Source organism: Eptesicus fuscus, chromosome 9, assembly GCF_027574615.1.
Source record: "Eptesicus fuscus isolate TK198812 chromosome 9, DD_ASM_mEF_20220401, whole genome shotgun sequence".
NCBI lineage: Eukaryota > Metazoa > Chordata > Mammalia > Chiroptera > Vespertilionidae > Eptesicus > Eptesicus fuscus.
In genome coordinates, this window is record NC_072481.1 from 56,360,636 (window position 1) to 56,384,403 (window position 23,768).

Genomic DNA, 23,768 nt, shown 5'->3' on the forward strand with positions numbered 1-23,768 from the left:
TGTTGAACTTAACCGTTGGATAGGCTTATATGCATGCATACAGGTCCTTTGGTTGAACTCTCCCCCTCCCCCCACCCTCCCCCTACCCTCCCCTATCCTCCCTCTGAGGCCCGATAGTCCGATCGATGCCTCCTTGCTTCTGGTTCTGTTCTTATTCCTCAGTCTATGTTGTTCATCATTTCCCCTAGATGAGCGAGATCATATGTCACTAGATATATACTAATAAGCACTGAATGTGAGACGAGCAATAATAGTTATGCTGACAGGCAAATGAATCAGTCTGTAGCGAGCTTCCCCCTGGACCAACAGTTCTTTTGAGACTCAATTTCGATGTCCAGTAGTTCCTTATGTGTACATGTCAGCACTGACCCCTCAGCTCTGGATGGTGGACAAATGGTGGTAATGGAGGTCCGACTCCCTCTGGTTTGGTCTCGGCCGAACCCAGGGGCACGGCGTCACCCGGACTAAGGGGCACGTGGCCTCACCCATACCCAAGGGGCGCGTGGTCTCACCCGGGCCTGGGACCCAGCCTCGCCCGGATGGATCCAGGGGCACACGGCCTCACCCGGACCCAGGCTCTGGCTTCACCCGGACCCAGGGACACTTGGCCTCTCCCAGACCCAGGGCCACTTGGGCTCACCCGGGCCTAGGTGCACGAGGCCTCATCTGGATCCAGGGACACATGGTCGCACCCGGACCTAGGGACGCTTGGCCTCTCCCAGACCCAGGGCCACTTGGGCTCACCCGGACCTAGGTGCACGAGGCCTCATCTGGATCCAGGGACACATGGTCGCACCCGGACCCAGGGACGCTTGGCCTCTCCCAGACCCAGGGCCACTTGGGCTCACCCGGGCCTAGGTGCACGAGGCCTCACCCGGATCCAGGGACACATGGTCTCACCCGGACACAGGGACGCTTGGCCTCTCCCAGACCCAGGGCCACTTGGGCTCACCCGGGCCTAGGTGCACGAGGCCTCATCTGGATCCAGGGACACATGGTCGCACCCGGACCCAGGTACGCTTGGCCTCTCCCAGACCCAGGGCCACTTGGGCTCACCCGGGCCTAGGTGCACGAGGCCTCATCTGGATCCAGGAACACATGGTCTCACCCGGACCCAGGGACGCTTGGCCTCTCCCAGACCCAGGGCCACTTGGGCTCACCCGGACCTAGGTGCACGAGGCCTCATCTGGATCCAGGGACACATGGTCGCACCCGGACCCAGGGACGCTTGGCCTCTCCCAGACCCAGGGCCACTTGGGCTCACCCGGACCTAGGTGCACGAGGCCTCATCTGGATCCAGGGACACATGGTCGCACCCGGACCCAGGGACGCTTGGCCTCTCCCAGACCCAGGGCCACTTGGGCTCACCCGGGCCTAGGTGCACGAGGCCTCACCCAGATCCAGGGACACATGGTCTCACCCGGACACAGGGACGCTTGGCCTCTCCCAGACCCAGGGCCACTTGGGCTCACCCGGACCTAGGTGCACGAGGCCTCATCTGGATCCAGGGACACATGGTCGCACCCGGACCCAGGGACGCTTGGCCTCTCCCAGACCCAGGGCCACTTGGGCTCACCCGGACCTAGGTGCACGAGGCCTCATCCGGATCCAGGGACACATGGTCGCACCCGGACCCAGGGACGCTTGGCCTCTCCCAGACCCAGGGCCACTTGGGCTCACCCGGGCCTAGGTGCACGAGGCCTCATCTGGATCCAGGGACACATGGTCTCACCCGGACCCAGGGACGCTTGGCCTCTCCCAGACCCAGGGCCACTTGGGCTCACCCGGGCCTAGGTGCACGAGGCCTCACCCGGATCCAGGGACACATGGTCTCACCCGGCCACAGGGACGCTTGGCCTCTCCTAGACCCAGGGCCACTTGGGCTCACCCGGGCCTAGGTGCACGAGGCCTCACCCGGATCCAGGGACGCATGGTCTCACCCGGACCCAGGGACGCTTGGCCTCTCCCAGACCCAGGGCCACTTGGGCTCACCCGGGCCTAGGTGCACGAGGCCTCATCCGGATCCAGGGACGCATGGTCTCACCCGGACCCAGGGACGCTTGGCCTCTCCCAGACCCAGGGCCACTTGGGCTCACCCGGGCCTAGGTGCACGAGGCCTCACCCGGATCCAGGGACACATGGTCTCACCCGGACCCAGGGACGCTTGGCCTCTCCCAGACCCAGGGCCACTTGGGCTCACCCGGACCTAGGTGCACGAGGCCTCATCCGGATCCAGGGACGCATGGTCTCACCCGGACCCAGGGACGATTGGCCTCTCCCAGACCCAGGGCCACTTGGGCTCACCCGGGCCTAGGTGGACGAGGCCTCACCCGTATCCAGGGACACATGGTCTCACCCGGACACAGGGACGCTTGGCCTCTCCCAGACCCAGGGCCACTTGGGCTCACCCGGGCCTAGGTGCACGAGGCCTCACCCGGATCCAGGGACACATGGTCTCACCCGGACCCAGGGACGCTTGGCCTCTCCCAGACCCAGGGCCACTTGGGCTCACCCGGGCCTAGGTTCACGAGGCCTCACCCGATCCAGGGACACATGGTCTCACCTGGACCCAGGGATGTTTGGCCTCTCCTAGACCCAGGGCCACTTGGGCTCACCCGGGCCTAGATGCGCGAGGCCTCACCTGGATCTATGGACCCCTGGCCTCACTCGGACCCAGGGGAGCGCGGCCTCCCCCAGACCCAGGGGCGCTTGGCACCTCCGCAAGAGTCCCGCCTCTCCCCGCAGGCATCTGGGTCTCCCACGGGTCCCCAGAAGCTGGATTTCAGTGTGATGGAGAGCTAATCTCCCCTAGGTTTGGAACAAAAGCCCCTTTCCCCCGCCACCAACCAGACCCACGCGCCTCCACACCTCATCCCCTCCGATTTCGCTGGTTTCCTCTTCCCTCTTAGCTATAAATCTACCATTCAGCCATCTCTCCTGTAGTTCTGGATGGCAGAGGCTCTGTCCTCCATTCGTGCCCCTGAAATTGCTGTGCGCGGTGGAGTTCGCAGTTCCTTTGTTTAACTTAGCCGCCTTCTTGATTCTCCTCTGTCAAAATGGCTTAAAGGGCTTGAATGTAAGATGAGAACTCCTAAGAATCCTCCAAATCGGTGTTGGCGGCCTCCGGGGCCTCGAGGATCTCACTGCGCAGTTCGGCCAGGTCGGTGGCGCGGATGCGCCCCTCCTGCAGAAAGATGGTCTCTTCCTTCACAGAGAGCCGCTGCGCCGAGTCCGCGGCCGCCGCCACAGCAGCTGCTGCGGCGCCCACGAGCCCATGGCCCCGGCTGCGGTGCTGACTGAGAGGAGCAGCCGCCCGGTCTGGGGAGACGCGAGCAGCAGTCGCCACCCTCACTAGTCCATGTTCCAGTTGTATTTCCGAAACTGCCATGTGAGGCAACACATCAGCCTTCACCTCCGCCGTCATCTTTTTCGAATTCCCCAATTTGTTCTTCTTAATCCCTTGAATTCAGTCAACTCTACTTAGGTCTAGTGGCGCCGGGAGGTGCACGGAGAGGGCGCCCGGGCCTCCGTCCGGTGTGCGGGGCGCGCGGCCCGCGGAACCAGGCGCGCGGGGGCCTCGCGGCGGGGATGGGCGCTGGGCGGCCGCCGGGCTCCGGGCGCCGCTGCCGCTGCGGCGTCCCCAGTGCCCCGGGCCGGGCGGCCTGCGGGGGCGGCGCAGTTGCGAAACTGAGTGAGTATCTACAGTTAAGTCTTGATTGTTGTTGGTGTCACTAGGAGGAATTGTCCTCCAGGCCAATTGTCCATGAGGACCCTCTTTGTCTATATAGGAAGAGTTGCTGTGCAGGAGACATGAGGCTCCTGTGTCTGTGTCCCTCTGTATTCCTTGCAAACACCTCTGAGAGAAACGCGCCCTGGAGTTTCGCCCGCTGCCTGGAACTGGGTTTCAATGTAGCTGGAACTGGGTCTCAGCGCAGTCCGGCGCCTTTGTCCCCTTCCCAGCAGGGCCATTCAGCGGCGCAGGCAACAGTCCCTCCTCTGCGCGCCCTCCCGCGCGCGCCTCTGGAGCCGCCGCTCCTCTGTGCCTCTGCCCCACAGGCCAAATTCATTCCCCCAGCATGTGCCTGGCTTCCCAGGGTTTCGCCCGGAACTGGGGTTCAGTGCAGTCGGAACTGGGGTTCAGCACGGTCCGGAGCCCTTGTCTCCTTCCCGCTAGGGCAGTTCAGTGGCTCAGGCAACAGTCCGTCCTTTGCGCCCCTTCCTGCGCGCGCCTCTGGAGCTCTGCCTTCCGCCGCTCCTCTGTGCCTGCGCCCCATAGCCCAGATTCATTCCCCCAGCGTGCGCCTGGCTTCCCAGGGTTTCGCCCGGAACGGGGTTTAGTGCAGTCGGAGCCGGCGCTCAGCGCACTCCGGAGCCTTTATCTCCTTCCTGCCAGTGAACGCTGGCCAGGCCGTCAGCCGCCCCTTCCTCTCCGGCTCCATCCTCCCCGCAGGCGCGCGTGCTCGTGTCTCCGTCCGTTTCTCCATACCTCAGGCTTTTGCGGCTCCCCCGACTGTCCCCGTGGCCTTCTCCTTCTCCCCAGCTGTGGGCATTTCAGTCCGCCAGCTTTCCTGTGGTTCTGGACGATGACCGTTCTGACCTCTAGTTGTATTTTTGAAATTGTTGTGCCCGGCTGCGGGTTAGGTGTTTAACCTATGGCGCTATCTTGGTTTCTCCAGAAAAAATAGTTTTTGTAGATAGTTGCAAAGGTTCACATAAAATAACCCAAAGAGCATAGATTTCTGCTTGGGCTGAATTATTTTCTATGTATAAAGCCCACTCTGTTTTGATCCAGTTGTTTGTCATAAATTATTCCCAATTTGCCATAAGATCTATGGATGTCATGGTGAGCATCATCATTAGATCTGCTAACAATCACCACTATTATTATTTTGAATACCTCTTCTCTTACCTCCCTTAATTCTGTTCAGTCAGAAGCTTCCAGGAAATAATATAGATCTCAGAAATCTGCAAATGCAAATTGAGCTGCCTCTTCCTCTCACTCATCTTCATGGGACTGGATGAGTCAGAAACAATGAAAAGAACTTCATTAAAACTATAAGGAACCACTTTTCTGAATGCAAGGTGTGTCCAGATGATGAAGAAAACCAAACTAAAACGGGCTTTCCTTGAACCGTTTGAACACCTGGCTTTCAGACCCAATCTGTTTGAACCTCAATCCCATCATTTGAATGATAAAATTATATTTATGGTACCCTATTTCAGAGGACTCTTATGATGATTAAATAAATGATAATTGGGAACACAAATTTTTTACAAAGTGTAAAATAAATGAAAGATGATATTAACTACTTGCAGTTCCCACTGTTAATTTATGGTGCTTTCTTGGCCTTCCCATGGCAGACAGGTAGTTTGAACTAGAGTTCCTCCTATAAGAGTAGAAATGCCTCAAAAGCATTAGATGGTGACCAAGTTTTCACCTTAAGGACTGACCTAAATAAGCGTACATGTTTGAGTATTAGGCACTTTGCTTATGACATTTTACAAATGTTCGTAGTTTTGGCTTCAAAATGTTGGGCAACAAAATATTAAACCAAATGGTGTACCTTGAAAATGTATTTTAACTCCGTAACCTAATCGAATGAAGATTTAGCAAAAATTGACTTTAAGAGTAACTCATGTACTTTGCAGGCTTGAGCCTTGTTATGGGTTGAGTTTAGGGTTAAAGTGTGTTTTCTTCTGCAGAATCCAAAGAAGTTTGAAGATGTTTTTGATGAAATGATCTATTTTTTAGAACAGACTGATCACTGGGATAGTACTGAAATGGAACTTGCTGCTAAAGGAGTAAGTTCAAAATTTTTTAAATATTTATTCCCTTTGGTTATTTACACATAATATTTACATAATTTGAGGCCACTGGTGTTTTTTTCTTGTCCTTGTTAAATGATAGTAAAACCAATTGTGTGATAGTAGTAATGACAGAGACATAAACAATAGCAGCAACAGGCTTTATACATTGGGGCAACAGTTGAAAAGTATTGTTTTTTTTAAAAGCCTTTCTCTTCCCTTCCTCCTTCCCTTCCTTCTTTGCTTCCTTCTGAAGGTCAGGAGTAGGCCCTAGCAGGGCAGTAGGGGTGGCCTGTGCTGAGAGGGTTTCAGATGGGCAGGGTTTTGGCTACATATATAGGATCAAACAAACAATACACTGAGTGGCCAGATTATTATGATCTCTGAACGCATAATAACCTAGCCGGCCTGCCTGCTGGTCGAACTCCTGATTGAGGGGACAATTTGCATATTAGCCTTTTATTATGTAGGATATACACTGAGTGGCCAGATTATTATGCGTTCAGAGATTATAATAATCTGGCCACTCAGTGTATATTAAGAATAATTGGAGCCAGGCTACTTACTGTCGAAGAAGGGACGTATAAAAAGCTAGGGCTAGACTTGGAGCTAATAGCGTGAATTCATAGTTTATAATAGATATAGATAGATATAGAAATAAATAGAAAGGCTTGCATATATATAAACATATGTACTTCCCAGCTCTGTTCACCAAGAGGGTTTGGAAGCAGCTACACCTTAAAAGAAATGACTCCTCAAGGGCACACAGATCTTGGCTTCTAAGTTCCATTCGCAACTGCAGGGAATTCTGGGAAAATGGCTGATCTCAGCACTGGGATAGGGAAAGTACATGATGAGCCTGGAGCATTTTGTCATAATGGGAGCTTAAAGAATGAGTTTGCAAGAGGTAAAAGGCTTTCTGGGCAGAGAAAACAGTAGGTATAGAGACTCAGAGGCATAATCTTTCCTCCTCTGGTGTTCCCTCACTTGGTGAAAGAATTGGCGTCCGTCCGTTCAGTTGTGTAGGCCAGAGACCTGGGACTCCTCCTTCACACCTCCTTCAGAGACCTGGTCCTCACCTACTTTATCGTATTCCTCTCTTGCTTTTTGTCAGTTTTAACTTCTAAATATCTTTCAGTTTCTTCAAATTTTCTCTATTCCTGCCAGCCCCACTGTAGTCTGAGTAACTACAGGCTTTCCTGGGCTACCTGTCTTCCCTGCCTACTCCTCCCCTCCCTGCATCCACTCTTACTCTTCTCCATTCCACTCTCCACATTGCTGCCAAACAGTCTTTTAAAAACACAATCTAATCATCCATCTCTCTTCCACCACTACCCGCCTAAAATACTGTGAAGATGAAATCCAAAATCATCAACATGGGCCATAAACTGCAGGAGCTGTCTGTCCCCTCCTCCTTGTGCCTCTGTGCTCTCTGCCATAGCGAGCCATAGCACACTTGCCGTGATTTTCTTTGACTCAACATCACTGTGTTCCTTCTTACCTTAAAGTCCTTGATAAGGTGTTTTCTGTACCTGGATGCCTCCCTAGAGAAAGCCCTCTGTGACATCCAGTCTAGGTTAGAAGCTCCACCATAGCCTCTCATAGTACTATGTACTTTTTCCTTTACTGTCCTTATCACAGTTTATAACTGTGTTTTTATGGGATTCTTTGTTGCTGTTTGTTTTTCCCACTAAACTAAGCATCTGGTTTGCTTACTCTAGAAGTCTGAGCACCTGGTACACTATGCATGAATGAATGAAAGAGCAAGAGGTTCATGATGTTGTGGGCAAGACAGATACACCAATAACTCAGTGACAAAGCAGAATGAGCTTTGTGGATACCATAATGAAAGCAGGAACAGAGAACTCCTAGCATAGAGTGAAAGGAAAGATTAATTTCACTTGATGGGATGGATCTAGGAAGGAACACCTATCATGTGAAGTGTAATTTCTGGGATTGAGTTGTTTTCATATTGGTCTCTCCTCTTCCTCTCTTTTTGTCAGAGATATAATCTGATTCAACTAAAAGCACTCAGCTGTTATAAAGTCTGAAGCCCTGGCTCAGATTTCATTTAAGATCTATGTAATAATAATAATTTCTGTTTTAACTCATAATTTAATGCAGGTGAAAAATCTAAATTTTTATGATGTTGTTCTGGATTTTATATTAATGGATTCCTTTGAAGATTTAGAAAACCCACCCACATCCATACAGAATGTAGTAAATAATCGCTGGCTAAACTCGTCCTTCAAAGAAACTGTAAGTAGTGTGTGTGTTTTTCTTTCTCAACCATGTAAATTTAATGAAAAATGGTCAGAACTGGAAAGATTAATAAGATTTACATGTATATTACCTATAGAATGACTAGTGTGGACAGTGATTCATCCTTTCATATTGGGATCAGATGTGTAGAGTATATGTCTTCAGATGAAATTTCCTTTTTGGCTTTTCTACCAGTCCTTGCCTTGACTTGAAATAGTCAATATTTCTTTAGATCTAAAAATAAAAACAAAATACCTCAAGCTTCAGACTACTTTGGATCTAACAAAAAATTGTCTGTAACTGTGCATGTCGCCATGACTAAACTGAAATGTAGCAGTTGCAGTCAAAAGACAATATATATATATATATATAAGTAAAATATGGGGATTCATGTTCCCAAATATTATAAAATTAGGGGGAGGAGTAGGCATGTGCCCCTCCCCCCCAAAAACAGGTTTTTAAACTATAATCTAAATTTTGAATGTTTTTAGTTTCTGTTGTTTTTCATACTCAAATCTCTATTTGACTTTTTTTTGGTTGGGCTTTAAGTGTGTACATGGAAGTAGGTGGAATAGATATTCATGATGAAGTTTGAAGCCTTTAAAAAAATGTTCTAATGGGCTATGTCATAATTATTTTGCAAATTCCTGATATTAAATTTTAAAACAGCCCTAATTGGTTTGGCTCAGTGGATAGAGCATCGGCCTGTGGATCGATTCTGGTCAAAGTATGTTTTAACCATAAGAGGTACATGTTATCTCCATTTCCATAACTACTTTGGTAAACTGACCTTGATTAAAGTTGGGTCATGCCAGAGTAGGGTCAGATTTCTTCAGGATCCAGGTGGGTGTTTCATCCCTACCATTATGGTTGTATTTTTTAGTTTTTAATTTGGATAAAACTGCTAGCTTTACCCAGTTATTTCCAGCAGTGCTATTCTTGAAAAAAAAAGTACTTTGTTTTCATTGTTATGCACAAAACATTTATTGTATATGTGCATATATATCTTATCTAATAAAACAGTAGTATGCAAATTGACCGCACCTTCGCTACACCCATAAGCCACGCCCACCAGCCACGCCCACCAGCCAATCAGAAGCAAATATACACGTTAAACCAGCAAAGATGGCGGGGGGAGAGGGCAGCACCTATGCCTGTGAGATCCAAGCCATGATGGTGGACTGGGGCAGGCGGTTAACCCCGCAGCCGGCTGCCCTGGTCCACAATCACGGATCTGCCCAGGTCAACGATCACCAATCACCGATCTGCCCAGGTCCATGATCACCAATCGCTGACCGGGGCCGAAAGGGCAGCCGCCTGCCCAGGTCCGCCATCACCGATCGCGGACCTGGGCAGGCGGCGCGGGTTAACGCCCGCAGCCGCTTCCCGGGTCCACGATCACGGATCGCGGACCGGGGCCGAAAGGGCAGCCGCCTGCCCAGGTCCGCCATCACCGATCGCGGACCTGGGCAGGCGGCGCGGGTTAACGCCCGCAGCCGCTTCCCCGGGTCCACGATCACAGATCGCGGACCGGGGCCGAAAGGGCAGCCGCCTGCCCAGGTCCGCCATCACCGATCGCGGACCTGGGCAGGCGGCGCGGGTTAACGCCTGCAGCCGCCTGCCCAGGTCCGCCATCACCGATCTCGGACCTGGGCAGGCGGTGAGGGTTAACGCCCGCAGCGGCCTGCCCAGGTCCACGATCACCAATCGCGGACCGGGGCCGAAAGGGCAGCCGCCTGCCCAGGTCCGCCATCACCGATCGCGGACCTGGGCAGGCGGCGCGGGTTAACGCCCGCAGCCGCCTGCCCAGGTCCGCCATCACCGATCGCGGACCGGGACCGAAAGGGCAGCCGCCTGCCCAGGTCCGCCATCACCGATCGCGGACCTGGGCAGGCGGCGCGGGTTAACGCCCGCAGCCGCCTGCCCAGGTCCACGATCACGGATCGCTGACCGGGGCCGAAAGGGCAGCCGCCTGCCCAGGTCCGCCATCACCGATCGCGGACCTGGGCAGGCGGCGCGGGTTAACGCCCGCAGCCGCCTGCCCAGGTCCGCCATCACCGATCGCGGACCGGGACCGAAAGGGCAGCCGCCTGCCCAGGTCCGCCATCACCGATCGCGGACCTGGGCAGGCGGCGCAGGTTAACGCCCGCAGCCGCCTGCCCAGGTCCACGATCACCGATCGCGGACCGGGGCCGAAAGGGCAGCCGCCTGCCCAGGTCCGCCATCACCGATCGCGGACCGGGGCCGAAAGGGCAGCCGCCTGCCCAGGTCCGCCATCACCGATCGCGGACCGGGGCCGAAAGGGCAGCCGCCTGCCCAGGTCCGCCATCACCGATCTCGGACCAGGGCAGTTGGCATGGGTTAGTGCCTGCAGCCGCCTGACCAGGTCCTGGATAAGGGCTTCCATTCAGCTGCTGCTGACAGAGGCTGACTCGAAGCCCCTATCAGGGATCATGGACCAGGGCAGGCGGCGTGGGTTAAGGCCTGCAGCTGGCTGCCTAGGTCCGCCATCACTGATCATGGACCAGGGCAGGCGGTGTGGGTTAAGGCCTGCAGCCACCTGCCCAGGTCCACGATCAGGGATCACAGACCAGGGAAGGCAGCGTGGGTTAGCGCCCGCAGCCGCCTGCCCAGGTCTGCCATCACGGATCTTGGACAAGGGCAGGCGGCGTGGGTTAGCGCCCGCAGCCGCCTGACCAGGTCCCGGATAAGGGCTTCAAGTCAGCCATCGCCAGTGGCAGCTGACTCAAAGCCCCTATCAGGGATCACAGACCAGGGAAGGCAGCGTGGGTTAAAGTCCACAGCCGGCTGCCCAGGTCCGTGATCACCGATCTCAGAGCAGGACAGGCGGCGTGGGTTAGTGCAGGCAGCCACCTGACCAGGTCCGGGATAAGGGCTTCGAGTCAGTTCCCGCCAGCAGCAGCTGACTCAAAGACCCTATCAGGGATCATGGACCAGGGCAGGCAGCGTGGGTTAATGCCTGCAGCAGGCTGCCCAGGTCCCCGATCACGGATCCAGGTGGCGTGGGTTAGCACCCACAGCCATCTGACCAGGTCCACGATCACGGATCACGGACCAGGGCAGACGGCATGGGTTAGCACCCACAGCCATCTGACCAGGTCCCCTATAGGGACTTGGAGTCTAGCATAACGAAAAGAATAGTCAGCAAAAGCAGGAGACAAGGTTTCATAAGTTCTCCCCCAGGTCACCACTGTTCTCTTACACATTTTAATTATCCCAGACTTTGCCTGATGGGATTTGATTTGAATTATGCCTGATAGAGATTACGTGGCATGAATTGTAGGCTCATTCTTTCTTTTTGTGGTTGCCTGACTGAGAAAGGCCTTGGAATGAGAGAAGGCACTTTTATTTTCCTTTTTCATTCTTTAGAGGCTGAGGAATTACAGTTATATGAAGAACTTAGTGAGAGAATGAAAGTCTCATGCTGTATTTTTCTGTAAGTTTTATCATGTGGACTATCAAAAACTTGGTGGGATTCTTTTCAAGAGGCGTTACAAAAATTATGTTGGAATTAACATTCAAGAGTAAAAGGAGAGAAGTGAGTGGTGGGTAAAGGAAAGAACTTTGTCCTAGAAACCAAATAGAAGCCACATAAACCTTCAGATTCTTACTCATTGTGCTTTGGAGGTATTAAAGGATAATTTTTTAAAAAGTTAAAATCATGACTTATAATCTGTATAGATAAAAGGCTAAGTGACCGACATTTGTCCATCCGTCTGACCAACTGGTACATATGACGCACTGGAAATATAAAAATAAGCTTTGACTCGCACATGTGCCATACATATAAAGCTCTCGCTGGCGCTAATTTGAATGTTGCATTTGGTGGGAAAGTTCTTTTCAGAGGGAATTTTTGTGTTGCCATGCTATACGATTGGCCATAGTACAAATAAGTTTTAAAGTATTGTAGTGTTTGGGGATGTTTCAGACAGTTGTCTCTTAAAACAAATATGAGATCAGAGGATTCTGCTTATAGTGAATGGTTAGTAAAACTTGGAGATGGCAAACTTGATAGCAGTTTTCATTTAGGAATGGATATTATTGAAATTCCCCATGAAATGATTTTTAATGGATCTATTATTTAAGCCATCTTTGGAAATATATCTAAACATGCAATTCTTTGTTCAAAAAATGAGCACGTTCAAAAATTAAATGAAGAAATTTTGGATATACTTGATGGAGATTTTCATGCCTATTTGAGTGATGATTCCATTGACTCAACAGATGCTGAAAAGGAAAATTTTCCTATTGAATTTCTTAATAGTATTACTCCTTCTGGAATGCCGTGTCATAAATTAAAATTGAAAGTGGGTGCAATCATCATGCTATTGAGAAATCTTAATAGTAAATGGGGTCTTTGTAATGGTACCAGATTTATTATCAAAAGATTGCAACCTAATATTATCAAAGCTGAAATATTAACAGGATCTGCAGAGGGAGAGATTGTTCTGATTCCAAGAATTGATTTGTCACCATTTGACACTGGCCACCCATTTAAATTAATTCGAAGATATTTTCCTGTTATGCCAGCATTTGTGATGACTATTAATAAATCACAAGGACAAACTCTAGACAGAGTAGGAATATTCCTACCTGAACCCATTTTTGGACATGGTCAGTTATATGTTGCTTTCTCTCTCACTTTTTTTAAAATTATTTTTAAAAAATATTTTATTGATTTTTTTTTACAGAGAAGAAGGGAGAGGGATAGATAGTTAGGAACATCGATGAGAGAGAAATATCGATCAGCTGCCTCCTGCACACCTCCTACGGGGGATGTGCCCGCAACCAAGGTACATGCCCTTGACCTGAATCGAATCTGGAATCTTTCAGTCCACAGGGCGACGCTCTATCCACTGAGCCAAACCAGTTACGGCTGTTGCTTTCTCTTGAGTTCAAAGAGCATGTTACGTTAAAGTTAAAGCTGTAAATACTTTATCTCAAGGGAAATTAGTCAAGCACTCTGAAAGTGTTTTTACTCTTAATGTGGTATACAGGAAGATATTAGAATAAGTTTAATCACTTTATCAATCATTATTTGCATCAATGTTGTTTTTATATTACGAGTTTGTTATTGTTATATCAGTTTGTTATTGTTATATCAGTTTGTTATTGTTTACTTATTAATAAATTTATGTATTATTTTCATATACATTGTACTCATTTCCTTTTATCTCTCACACTTTTATTATAGAGAAAGGGCAAATAGCAATATTAAAATATTTCATCTAATTAATTCCCTTTCAATGTGCACGAATTTCGTGCACCGGGCTACTAGTATATATATATATATATATATATATATATATATGCTTCCATATATATATATATATAAGAGACCTGATGCACGAAATTTGTGCAAGAGTAGGCCTTCCTTCCTCTGGCTGCCGGCATCCGGGACCCTGGCTTCCCTTGCAGCCCTGGCTTCGTCCAGAAGGTTGTCTGGAAGGACGTCTGGTCTAATTAGCATATTATGCTTTTATTATTATAGAGTATTATAGATATATATGTATTCTTTTCACATAGGAACAGAACTTAAGAACTCTGAGAGTTGAATTCTAATTGCCAATGTCATTGGTACCAGAGTTCAGCCTTTTTTCTTTAGAGACTTGGTATTTAATTGTTAAATTTATAAAGACAAAACCTTTACTAGTATATTAATATTTGCAGACAATAGAAGGAACTTGGACTAGTTCTTATTAGTAGTTCATGTTTTGAACATTTTAGACCCATCAACTTTGAATTTCTAATAAAAATCACTCTTTTCTAAATGGAAAGTTTATATAGTTATGAATTTAAGACTTATATTTTCGTCTCTGCATATATTTAGGCTGTGGCTTCAAGTTGTTGGTCGGTGCTGAAACAGAAAAGGCAACAGATGAAGGTAAAATACCTTGGACTTCTTTGTTAAGTAATTCAAGGCTCCTGTCAAAAAAACATCCGAGTCCATTCTCAAGTGGGATTGGCGGGTCATAAGGACTGTCCTTAAAGCTAGATGAGAGACTTATTGGTACATGGTTGGCTTCTTCTTTTTTGAATTCTTTCTCTCTCTTCCTTAACTTTCTGTAGAGTTCAGTATAGCAAGTATTGAGGCATGCATGGGGTTTCTACTAAGTGGGAGAGGGTTCAGGGTTGGAAACTTTCGATAGAGTTTTGATTTTTGTTTTTTTCCACTTAATGATGTTTTAAGTCTTTTTTTTTTCTTTATTGATTAAGGTATTACATATGTGTCCTTATCGCCCCATTGCCCCTCCAACCCCCACTCATGCCCTCACCCCCCCTGTAGTCTGTGTTCATTGGTTAAGCTTACATGCATGCATATAATTCCTTTGGTTGATCTCTCTCCTTTACCCCCACCCTCTCCTACCTTCACTCTGAGGTTTGACCGTCTGATCAATGCTTCTCTGTCCCTGGATCTGTTTTTGTTCATCAGCTTATGTTGTTCATTATATTCCACAAATGAGTGAGATCATGTGATATTTATCTTTCTCTGACTGGCTTATTTCACTTAGCATAATGCTCTCCAGTTCCATCCATGCTGTTGCAAATGGTAAGAATTCCTTCTTTTTTTACCGCAGCGTAGTTTTCCATTGTATAGATGTATCACAGTTTTTTAATCCACTCATCTGCTGATGGGCACTTAGGCTGTTTCCAAATCTTAGCTATGGTAAATTGTGCTGCTATGGAAATAGGGGTGCATATATCCTTTCTGATTGGTATTTCTAGTTTCTTGGGATATATTCCTAGGAGTGGGATCACTGGGTCAAATGGGAGTTCCATTTTTAGTTTTTTGAGGAAACTCCATACTGTTCTCCACAGTGGCTGTATCAGTCTGCATTCCCACCAGCAGTGCACGAGGGTTCCTTTTTCTTCGCATCCTCACCAGCACTTGTCCTTTGTTGATTTGTTGATGATAGCCATTCTGACAGGTGTGAGATGGTACCTCGTTGTCGTTTTGATTTGCATCTCTCGGATGATTAGTGACTTTGAGCATGTTTTCATATGTCTCTTGGCCTTCCTTTTGTCTTCTTTCGAAAAGTATTTAGGTCCGTTGCCCTTTTTTTTATTATTATTGTTTAAAGTATTACATATAGTAGTACATATATCTCCGCCCATTTTTTTATTGGGTTGTTTATCTTCCTTTTGTTAAGTTGTATGAGTTCCCTGTAAATGTTGGAGATTAAACCCTTATTGGTGATGACATTGGCAAATATGTTCTCCCATGCAGTGGGCTTTCTTGTTGTTTTGTTGATGGGTTTTTTTTTTGCTGTGCAGAAGCTTTTTATTTTGATGTAGTCCCATTTGTTTATTTTCTCTTTAGTTTCCATTGTCCTAGGAGCTGTATTGGTGAAGACACTGCTTTGGCATATGTCTGAGATTTTGCTGCCTGTGGATTCCTCTGGTATTTTTATGGTTTCCGTTTTGTGTTTTTAAGTCCTTTATCCATTTTGAGTTTATTTTTGTGTATGGTGTAAGGTGGTGGTCTAATTTCATTTTTTTGCATGAATCTGTCCAATTTTCCCAATACCATTTATTGAAGAGACTGTCTTGACTCCATTGTATGTTCTTGCCTCCTTTGTCAAATATTAATTGAGCATAGTGGTTTGGGTTGATTTCTGGGTTCTCTATTCTATTCCATTGGTCTATATGTCTGTTCTTGTGCCAGTACCAAGCAGTTTTGAGAACAGTGGCTTTGTAATACAGCTTGATATCTGGTACTGAGATCCCACCTACTTTGTTCTTCTTTCTCAGGATTGCTGCAGCTATTCTGGGTCTTTTTTTATTCCAGATGAATTTTTGGAGAGTTCGTTCTAGGTCTGTGAAATATGCTGTTGGTATTTTAATAGGTATTGCATTGAGTCTATAGATTGCTTTGGGTAGTATGGACATTTTAATGATGTTGAGTCTACCAATCCATGAACATGGTACCATGTGTTTATGTCTTCCTCTGTCTCTTTTTTCAGTGTCCTGTAGTTTTCCGAGTACAGGTCTTTTACCTCCTTAGTTAAGTTTATTCCTAGGTATCTTAATTTTTTTGGTGTGATGGTAAATGGGATTTTTTTTTAGTCTGATGTCTTAAGTCTTTTAAAAATTGTTTAATATACTGGTTTCCACTTTATGTAATCCAATTGAGAAATAATGATTTGATTCTAATAGCTGTCTTATTCAAATGAGAGGCTCCACAAAAAAAGTCTCAAAGTTTCTATCCTGCCTCCATGTTGTACACCCTTCAGCCCATCTCGCCCACTGCATGCTGCTCTCACCATTCACTCCTGTGGTAAGGGCATGGACGCTGGAGTGAGGCTGCCTGGTTCAAATGCCACTTATCAGCCATGACCTCGTAAGGTGCTTAACCTCTCTGTGCCTTAGTTTCCTCATCTTTCAAAAAGAGTATAGTATCTACTGCATGGGGTTTTTGAAGATAAAGTGTATAGTGCTTACAACTGTGTTTGGCATAGTACATTTTGCAAGTATTGGTTATTATATTATTTGCATACTTACCTGTAGCTTTTTTTTTATTATATCTATATTTCTCAGTCTTATTCTTGTAACTTTTGAGATGGTATTGCCAAGGACGGTGTTTTCAAAACACAGTTCTCACAGCATCTTCAGAAAGGGCTTCTTAAAAATAATTCTGGAGACCCTGTCTTTGAGTAATTCTTATTTAAAATGATTCTAGAGACCTGTTGTTTTAAACAAGTTCCCTAAATGATGATTATAGACTGTAATGCTTGAGAACCACTGGGCGGGGGGACAGACTTGTAGACTGGGTCTGATTCTCACACAGCCCGTACGATTGATGATGGGCAAGTTACTATCAGCTGACGTTCAGTTTTCCTGTTTGCACAATGGAGTTAATGCTGTTTCATAGGGCTGCTGTAAGGATGAAATGAGATTATATCAACAGGCTTAATTTAAACATAAAATTAAGAGTAAATATTACAAAGATTTTAATAATTGTAGTTTCCATAATTATAACATTATCATTATATCTCACTTTTTTTTTTTCTTTTTTAAGCATGAATCTTGGGCTTAGTCTGCTTTCTGTATCTACAGAAACCTATTGGGGAATTGTTCCCTACACCTGGAATGCCATACTCTGGTCTTTGTTCTTCAATATATCTTACCTGCTGTTGAGTTCAGTTCAACAGTTATTCCTTGGGAAGCGTGTCCCTTCTACTTCAGCCCATGCTAACTATCTGAAAGCATTTAGCAGCTGTGTAGGGTTTAGAATTTTAATTTATGCAGAACATCTCATGCTATAGTAATAACTTCAGTGCATCCCTCATAACGTTTTGGCTTCATTAGTGAGCTATGTGTGATTTAGGACAGGTTGTTTAATCTCTCTGAAGTATCACGTTTTACATATTAAAGTGTTTACATGACCTACTTTTTCAGGAACGTTTTATTAAATTAACTAGAACCTAGCACATTATCTGGAATATAATGAGTACTCATTAAATGGTAATTGCTGCTATTAATATGTTTCTTAAATTGAGGTTTAGAAGATGTCCTAGAGCCTGTAAAATAGAAAATAACCCCATCAGGAGGCAGAATCTTAAGGCATAGTTATCCCCCGAAGATGCTATGACAAATCCCATAGGACCTTATTTAACCAGGGACATTCAGCAAGTTATTAATAAACTTAGAGAGTTTCCTAAATCACAACTGTATGTTTTACTATTTCACAAGAAGAGGCAATTACACAATTAAATGCTTCAATAATAGCTGGTTCCTTAACAAAAAGTTAGGATTCTAGTGAGCACTGTTTTGTACTTAATCATTTAAAATTTGTTTTAGTCTTTTTCAGATAATTTAATTAAGTGATTGAGTAGAATTTTTTAATAACTGAAACAATGGCGGTCTCATTAATTCTAAAAATTATACTGTTAAGGAACATTGTGCCATTCTTGTTTTTATTTGGTTACAACGCTGATGATTGTTTTTTTATGAAGTGAAAATGCCTTTAAGAAATACTGTTTCTCAGCATATTTGAAACTATTGGCTAGGTTATGAAATTCACAGAAAATATTCTGTGACTAAAAGTTACTTGTAAGTTTATTTTCTTATTAGGCTGGCTCATCATTGATCTTTGGTTTCCCCTCAAAAGATGATGGATAGCAATTTAGGTTTCTAAAGAAAAAGCAGATTCAAAAAGGTAAAAATAACTTGGTTTTCTTTTACTTTCCAACAGATCCCAGATGGATTTTTTGCTCATTTTTATGCCATTTGTGAGCACATCAGCCCTGTCCTAGCCTGGGGCTTTTTAGGCCCTAGAAATTCTCTCTATGATTTATGTTGCTTCTTTAAGGTACGTCCAGTCATTGAACCTTTTTTTTTTCTAAATAAAAAATCCAATAAGGTATATTCTGTTTGGTTTGTTTGTTTGCATTTGTAGAAGAGAGAATGTTATTTAAAGGTGACACTATAAAAGTCACCTAAATTCAGTGTTTAAGTGCCAGTAGATCAGTGTTATATAGTTACTAGAGGCCCAGTGCATGATTGAATCATGCACGTGTAGGGTCCCCTACATGCTTTCGCTTTCGATCGCGGGGGAGCTGGGTGCCTGTCTGCTGGTGTACCAGGCCTTTCGGAAGCCTCTGGCTCGGCGGAGGCTTCCGAAAGGCCTGGTGCCTGAGCAGACAACCACCCAGCTCCCCCGCTTTTGATGGTCCGCGGCGGGACGTGAGCTCACTGCCCCAGAGGCCCCTTCTGTTCCGCAGCACAGCCATGGCGCAGACACTGAGCTCGCGCCGCCGCTGGCGACGCAAGCTCAGCGTCCCACCGGCCCAATCGGCTACCCCGGCCACCCCAAGTCCCTCCCCCTGTGCCTCCCACTGGCCCAATCGTGGGTGTAGCGGAGTGATGGTAATTTACATATTACCCTTTTATTAGGTAGGATGGTGCTTTTTCCTAGAGTAGATGCAAGTTCATCACCTTGTGCATCTGTGATAGATGCATGATCTTGGGTGGAGTCATGATGTTATAGTCAAACTAGGGGCTCAGTGCACGAATTCATGCACCTTGAAATGAACGGTGGGCCGCAAGACTGCAGTGGGCACAGGGGCGGGTCTCGGCCCATCCTCCGTGCCCCCACCCGGCCCCTCCCGCTGAGGCCCCTGGTCCCCTGTCTGCCACCGCCCCCACATGCTGACAGCGCCAGCCCCACTCGCACCCACTGACAGCGCGGAGCCATGGGGGCCGGCACCAGCAGTGGGTGTGAGCAGCGGCTGCTGCCCCAATCGCCCCTCAGGAGTAGGGGGAGGTGGAGAAGCCCTGAGGGGTGATTGTGGCCGGCAGCCGCTGCTGGCACCCGCTGATGGCACCAAGTGATGGGGGTCGGCGCTGGGCGCCGGCAGCAGGTGCGAGCAGGGCCAGCACCGGCAGCAAATGCGAGCACCGGGCAGGACCACGGTGTGTGGGAGCAAAGAATTTTCAGTAACCACCAGAGGCTCGCCCCGATGACAGCGACCGGCACCCCGCCTTGGTCTGGCGCCCCTGCTCACCTGCTCCACCATCCCGCTGTGGCTGACACCACCATGTTCCGTGCTCTGCCACCTGCTGCCGACGCCCGCCATGGTTCACGTGCGCCCCTGTGGTCAGCGCACGTCATAGAGACCGGTTGTTCAGTTGTCCAGTTGTTCAGTTGTTCCACTGTTCGGTCTATTTGCATATTAGGGTTTTATGTATATAGATTGCTGAAGACAGCTTGTTCTTCATACCTGAATGCTTTTGAAATTTATAAAATAAATAATATTTGTCTTTATTGCTCATGTGGCAATTTAGAAAGAAGTTCTGGTTCAAGGTAATATTAATGACAAAATCCCAGTTGTGAGAAATAACATGAGAGTTTAAAGTTGTATCCCAACATCAGCAGTTTAAATTTGCCAAAAAACAATTTATATAGCTCATTGCAGAAGGTTCTGCTTGGCACAGTGCCAAGAAAAGTCTCACTATTTTAATAGCTTTCAGTTGCGGCTGAATTTCAAGGAACAAATAAAAAAGTAAATATAACAAGTATGAATTGGAAAGTTTTTGATGCTTGAAAGTTTGGCTGTTTCACTATACCCTTCATTAAAAAAATAAAATTATGTTTATGTGCTCTTAATATAGCATTTATGTAAATGATTTAGGAAATGTTTATTTTACTATCATTTAAAACTCATTATTTTTTGACAAGTTTACTTGACCTCCCAAATGTAAGGTAAGGTATGTGTTTAGTGGGAAAAATCTGGACTGGGAATTAAATCTGTCATTAATGAACAGTCTGACTCTGGGAAAATCATGCCTTGTCCTCTTTTTCTTCATTAAAATGAGGGAGCTTGACAGATCAATTGCTAATGAGCCTTCTAGTTACAACATCTGGTGATTCTAAGAGGTGTGCCTTCTTAGTACTTCTTTTTTTTTTCTTTCTTAAATTTTTTTTTATTGATTTCAGAGAGGAAGGAGAGGGAGAAAGAGAGAGAAACATCAATGATGAGAGAGAATCACTGATCGGCTGTCTCCTACACACCCCACACTGGGGATCAAGCCCACAACCTGGGCATGTACCCTGACTGGAATCAAATCATGACCTCCTGGTCATAGGTTGACACTCAACCACTGAGCCATACCAGCTCTCTGGGCTTCTTAGTACTTTGTAACATTTGATTTCTATAGTATAGAAATTAAATATTCATGTTTTTACTCTTTGGAATCACTTTAATTTTCATCTTGGCATAATAGCCAGAGACTTAATACTTAGTAGTATACAACTTGCTTAAAATGAGTTTCAGCATAAATATTAACTTACTGGCCCTAACTGGTTTGGCTCAGTGGATAGAGCATCGGCCTGTGGACTCAAGGGTCTCAGGTTCAGTTTCAGTCAAGGGCATGTACCTTGGTTGCAGGCACATACCCAGTAGGGAGTGTGCAGGAGGCAGCTGATCGATGTTTCTCTCTCATCGATGTTTCTAACTCTCTATCCCTCTCCCTTCCTCTCTGTTAAAAATCAATTAAAAAAAAAAAAGAGCTAAAAAAATATTAACTTACTGCAATGAAATATTTTTATTATTTAAAAATATTTATTGTTAAAAGTACTACATTATGTCCTCTTTTCTCCCCCACCCCGTTACCCTCTTACTAGGCCACCCCCAGCCTTCACCCCACTGTTGTCTGTGTCCGTGGGTTATGTATATACGCATAGAAGTTCTTTGATTGATCTCTTCCCACCCACCCACCCATCCACCCCCTGCCTTCCCTCTGATATTCCACAGTCTGTTCCATTTGCTTCTAAAATTGTTTTTATTTTGCATGTATCCTGTTTTTTTATGTACAGAAAAATGTACATTTAAAACTTCTACATTATAATTATTGGAAATAGTTTACTCTAAAGTCGTACCAGCGCTCATAAGTGACATGGGAAACTTCAGTTATTGGGGAAGGACTGATAATAGCCCCTTACCTGTATGCAGTGCTTTAGGGTTTACAGGCATTTTCTACAGATTGTTTTTTATCATAACATCAACCTTGAGTGGTAAAAAAAGGACACGAAGTATTGCCCTTTATTTTACAGTAAAAGGAAATGAGACCCAAAAAGGTCTAATCATTTGTTCAATGACCCCTTTCCAATGAGATATGAAACTCTAGCATTGGAACTCGGGCCTTCTGACTCCTAATTCAAAGCATGTGACAGCATTAGTGACTATTTAGAGGTAATGTAATTTTGGTCCAGTAAGTGCCAATTTGTTTTGTGTTTATTTTCCAGAATCAGGTTCTTTTCTTTCTCAAAGACATTTTTGACTTCGAGAAAGTACGCTATTCCAGCATCGAGACCTTGGCGGAAGACCTCATGCAGTTACTTATTCGCCGCACTGAACTTCTAATGGCCTATCTCGGAGCCGATGCGCTGAGGCATACAAGCAGTTGTATCAGTAATCATGGTCAGGTTATGTCCACTGGCCTGGTAGAAGCCAAAGTTCAATAAGTCTCTTAAAATCAGACAGTTTGGGTGTGCTATGAAATGTCTTAAAATAACTGTTGATTCTGTAACACATATTACACAGAATTGGTGGATATGGTCTCAGGGAGGGAGAGAAATCTAGTAAAGAGTGAGTGACCGTACTGTACTTACACAGAAGTCCTGGCATTGAATCCCTGTACAGTATATCCAAAGCAGCTTTTCACAGTCTTTAGGTAATAATTTAAGTCATGAAATGTTGCGTATTACACATATTTTGCTTGAATTGAAGCCAGTACTTGGGAGTTAATTGATTTGTTGTCTTGAAGCTGTCTGAAATGTCTAGTCTTATTCTCAAAAGCTCCGTTTTTTATGCTTTGCGCCTTGAAATCACACACTTTAGCTAAGACCTATGTGGCCTGCACATACAAGAATATATTACTCTTAGTGTCCACAAACTTTTGCCTGAAAATGTATTTTTAATTGTAAAGTTGTTCATTTGTTTAATCAAGTTTAGACAGTAGTGGTGTTTAATATGTACTGCTTACATTATTGCTTGTGCATTTGCTTATGTATTTAAATCAAAGAAATTGTAATGACTATCATTATAAAACATTTAAATGAATTGACACTGAGAAGTTTATGTTATAAGTTTATATTAGATTTACTGCAGTTTCCAAAATATATTGTTGGTCCTATAAGTTACAGTAGAGAGATTAAGAAATTTATTTTATCTGTATAGATTAGAGCATTTTTCTCTTACATGAATATTGATTAAAAAGATAACATTTATTAACTATAACAGGCAATTAAAATTTTTTTCTGTGTAGTTTTGAGACTATCTCCCAACACCTGAAGTTATTAATCTTAATACAGTAAAGTCATTTCTCCTTTCTCCTCTAAAACTGGTTTTTAGTTGTTCTCACAGAGAACTTAGCAAATACGTCCATATTTTTAAAATATTATTCATACTTTGAATCTTAGTGTGGTTTTAAAGAAGGGTTTTCCCCCCATGAATATAGAACAAAATTTTTTTAATTGTATAGAAGTATATTTCATGTCCTTTATGATAAATGTATGAACAAATGGGTTGTTCATGTAAGTGCAGTTCTTTAAAAGTATATTAGGTACTTTTAGAGTTGTGTCTAAATTATATACCACTTATTTGGAGTGGCTGACTCAGTATATAAATGGATTAGATTTGTTGATTTCTTTTTCAAAGTAGGCTTTATTCATTTTAGTGAGTTACCCAGAAGGATTTAAATATATTTTTTTAGAATGCATTTTTAGATTAAAGTGCCTAATTTCTGATTAAGAAATAGAAAATGAAAAGTGGGGTGGGGAGCATAATCTTTTAAGGTTTTAAATCTGTGTATGTGCCATGTTTGGGTAACAGTAGTTACAGAATATGAGATCCAGCATTTTCATTCTGTTTGCATGTACTATGTTCCATAATGTACAAGTTATAGCATTAAAAAATATGAAATATTGCTCTAATAATTTTTTTAGTATATAGCTCCTTGATTTTTCTTACATATATTCTTAATTTAAGAATTTGCTATTTATAATTTGGATTATTGATGGAGGAGTATGATTAGAAGCATCAAAGCTAAAAATTGCATTATGTAATGTTTACTTTTTAATTTATATCTGGTGTTTCTAGCTTCTTGTTGAGATATCACTGGCCTTGAATGATTCACACACATACACACATTCCCATTATCGTGTAGGCAAAACAGTT

At 45.3% G+C, this 23,768-nt stretch overlaps 1 protein-coding gene across 1 annotated transcript in view; it reads left to right on the top strand.

The window, feature by feature from the left end:
- Positions 1-22,233, top strand: part of MIGA1 (mitoguardin 1) — an 88,115-nt gene extending 65,882 nt beyond the window's left edge. The window contains exons 11-15 of the mRNA XM_054720739.1: positions 5,704-5,802; positions 7,930-8,064; positions 13,919-13,972; positions 18,284-18,400; positions 21,836-22,233. Coding sequence (XP_054576714.1) covers positions 5,704-5,802; positions 7,930-8,064; positions 13,919-13,972; positions 18,284-18,400; positions 21,836-22,054 — 624 coding nt within the window. The 3' untranslated portion in view covers positions 22,055-22,233. The remainder of the gene's footprint in view (positions 1-5,703; positions 5,803-7,929; positions 8,065-13,918; positions 13,973-18,283; positions 18,401-21,835) is intronic.
- Positions 22,234-23,768: the final 1,535 nt, after the last annotated feature.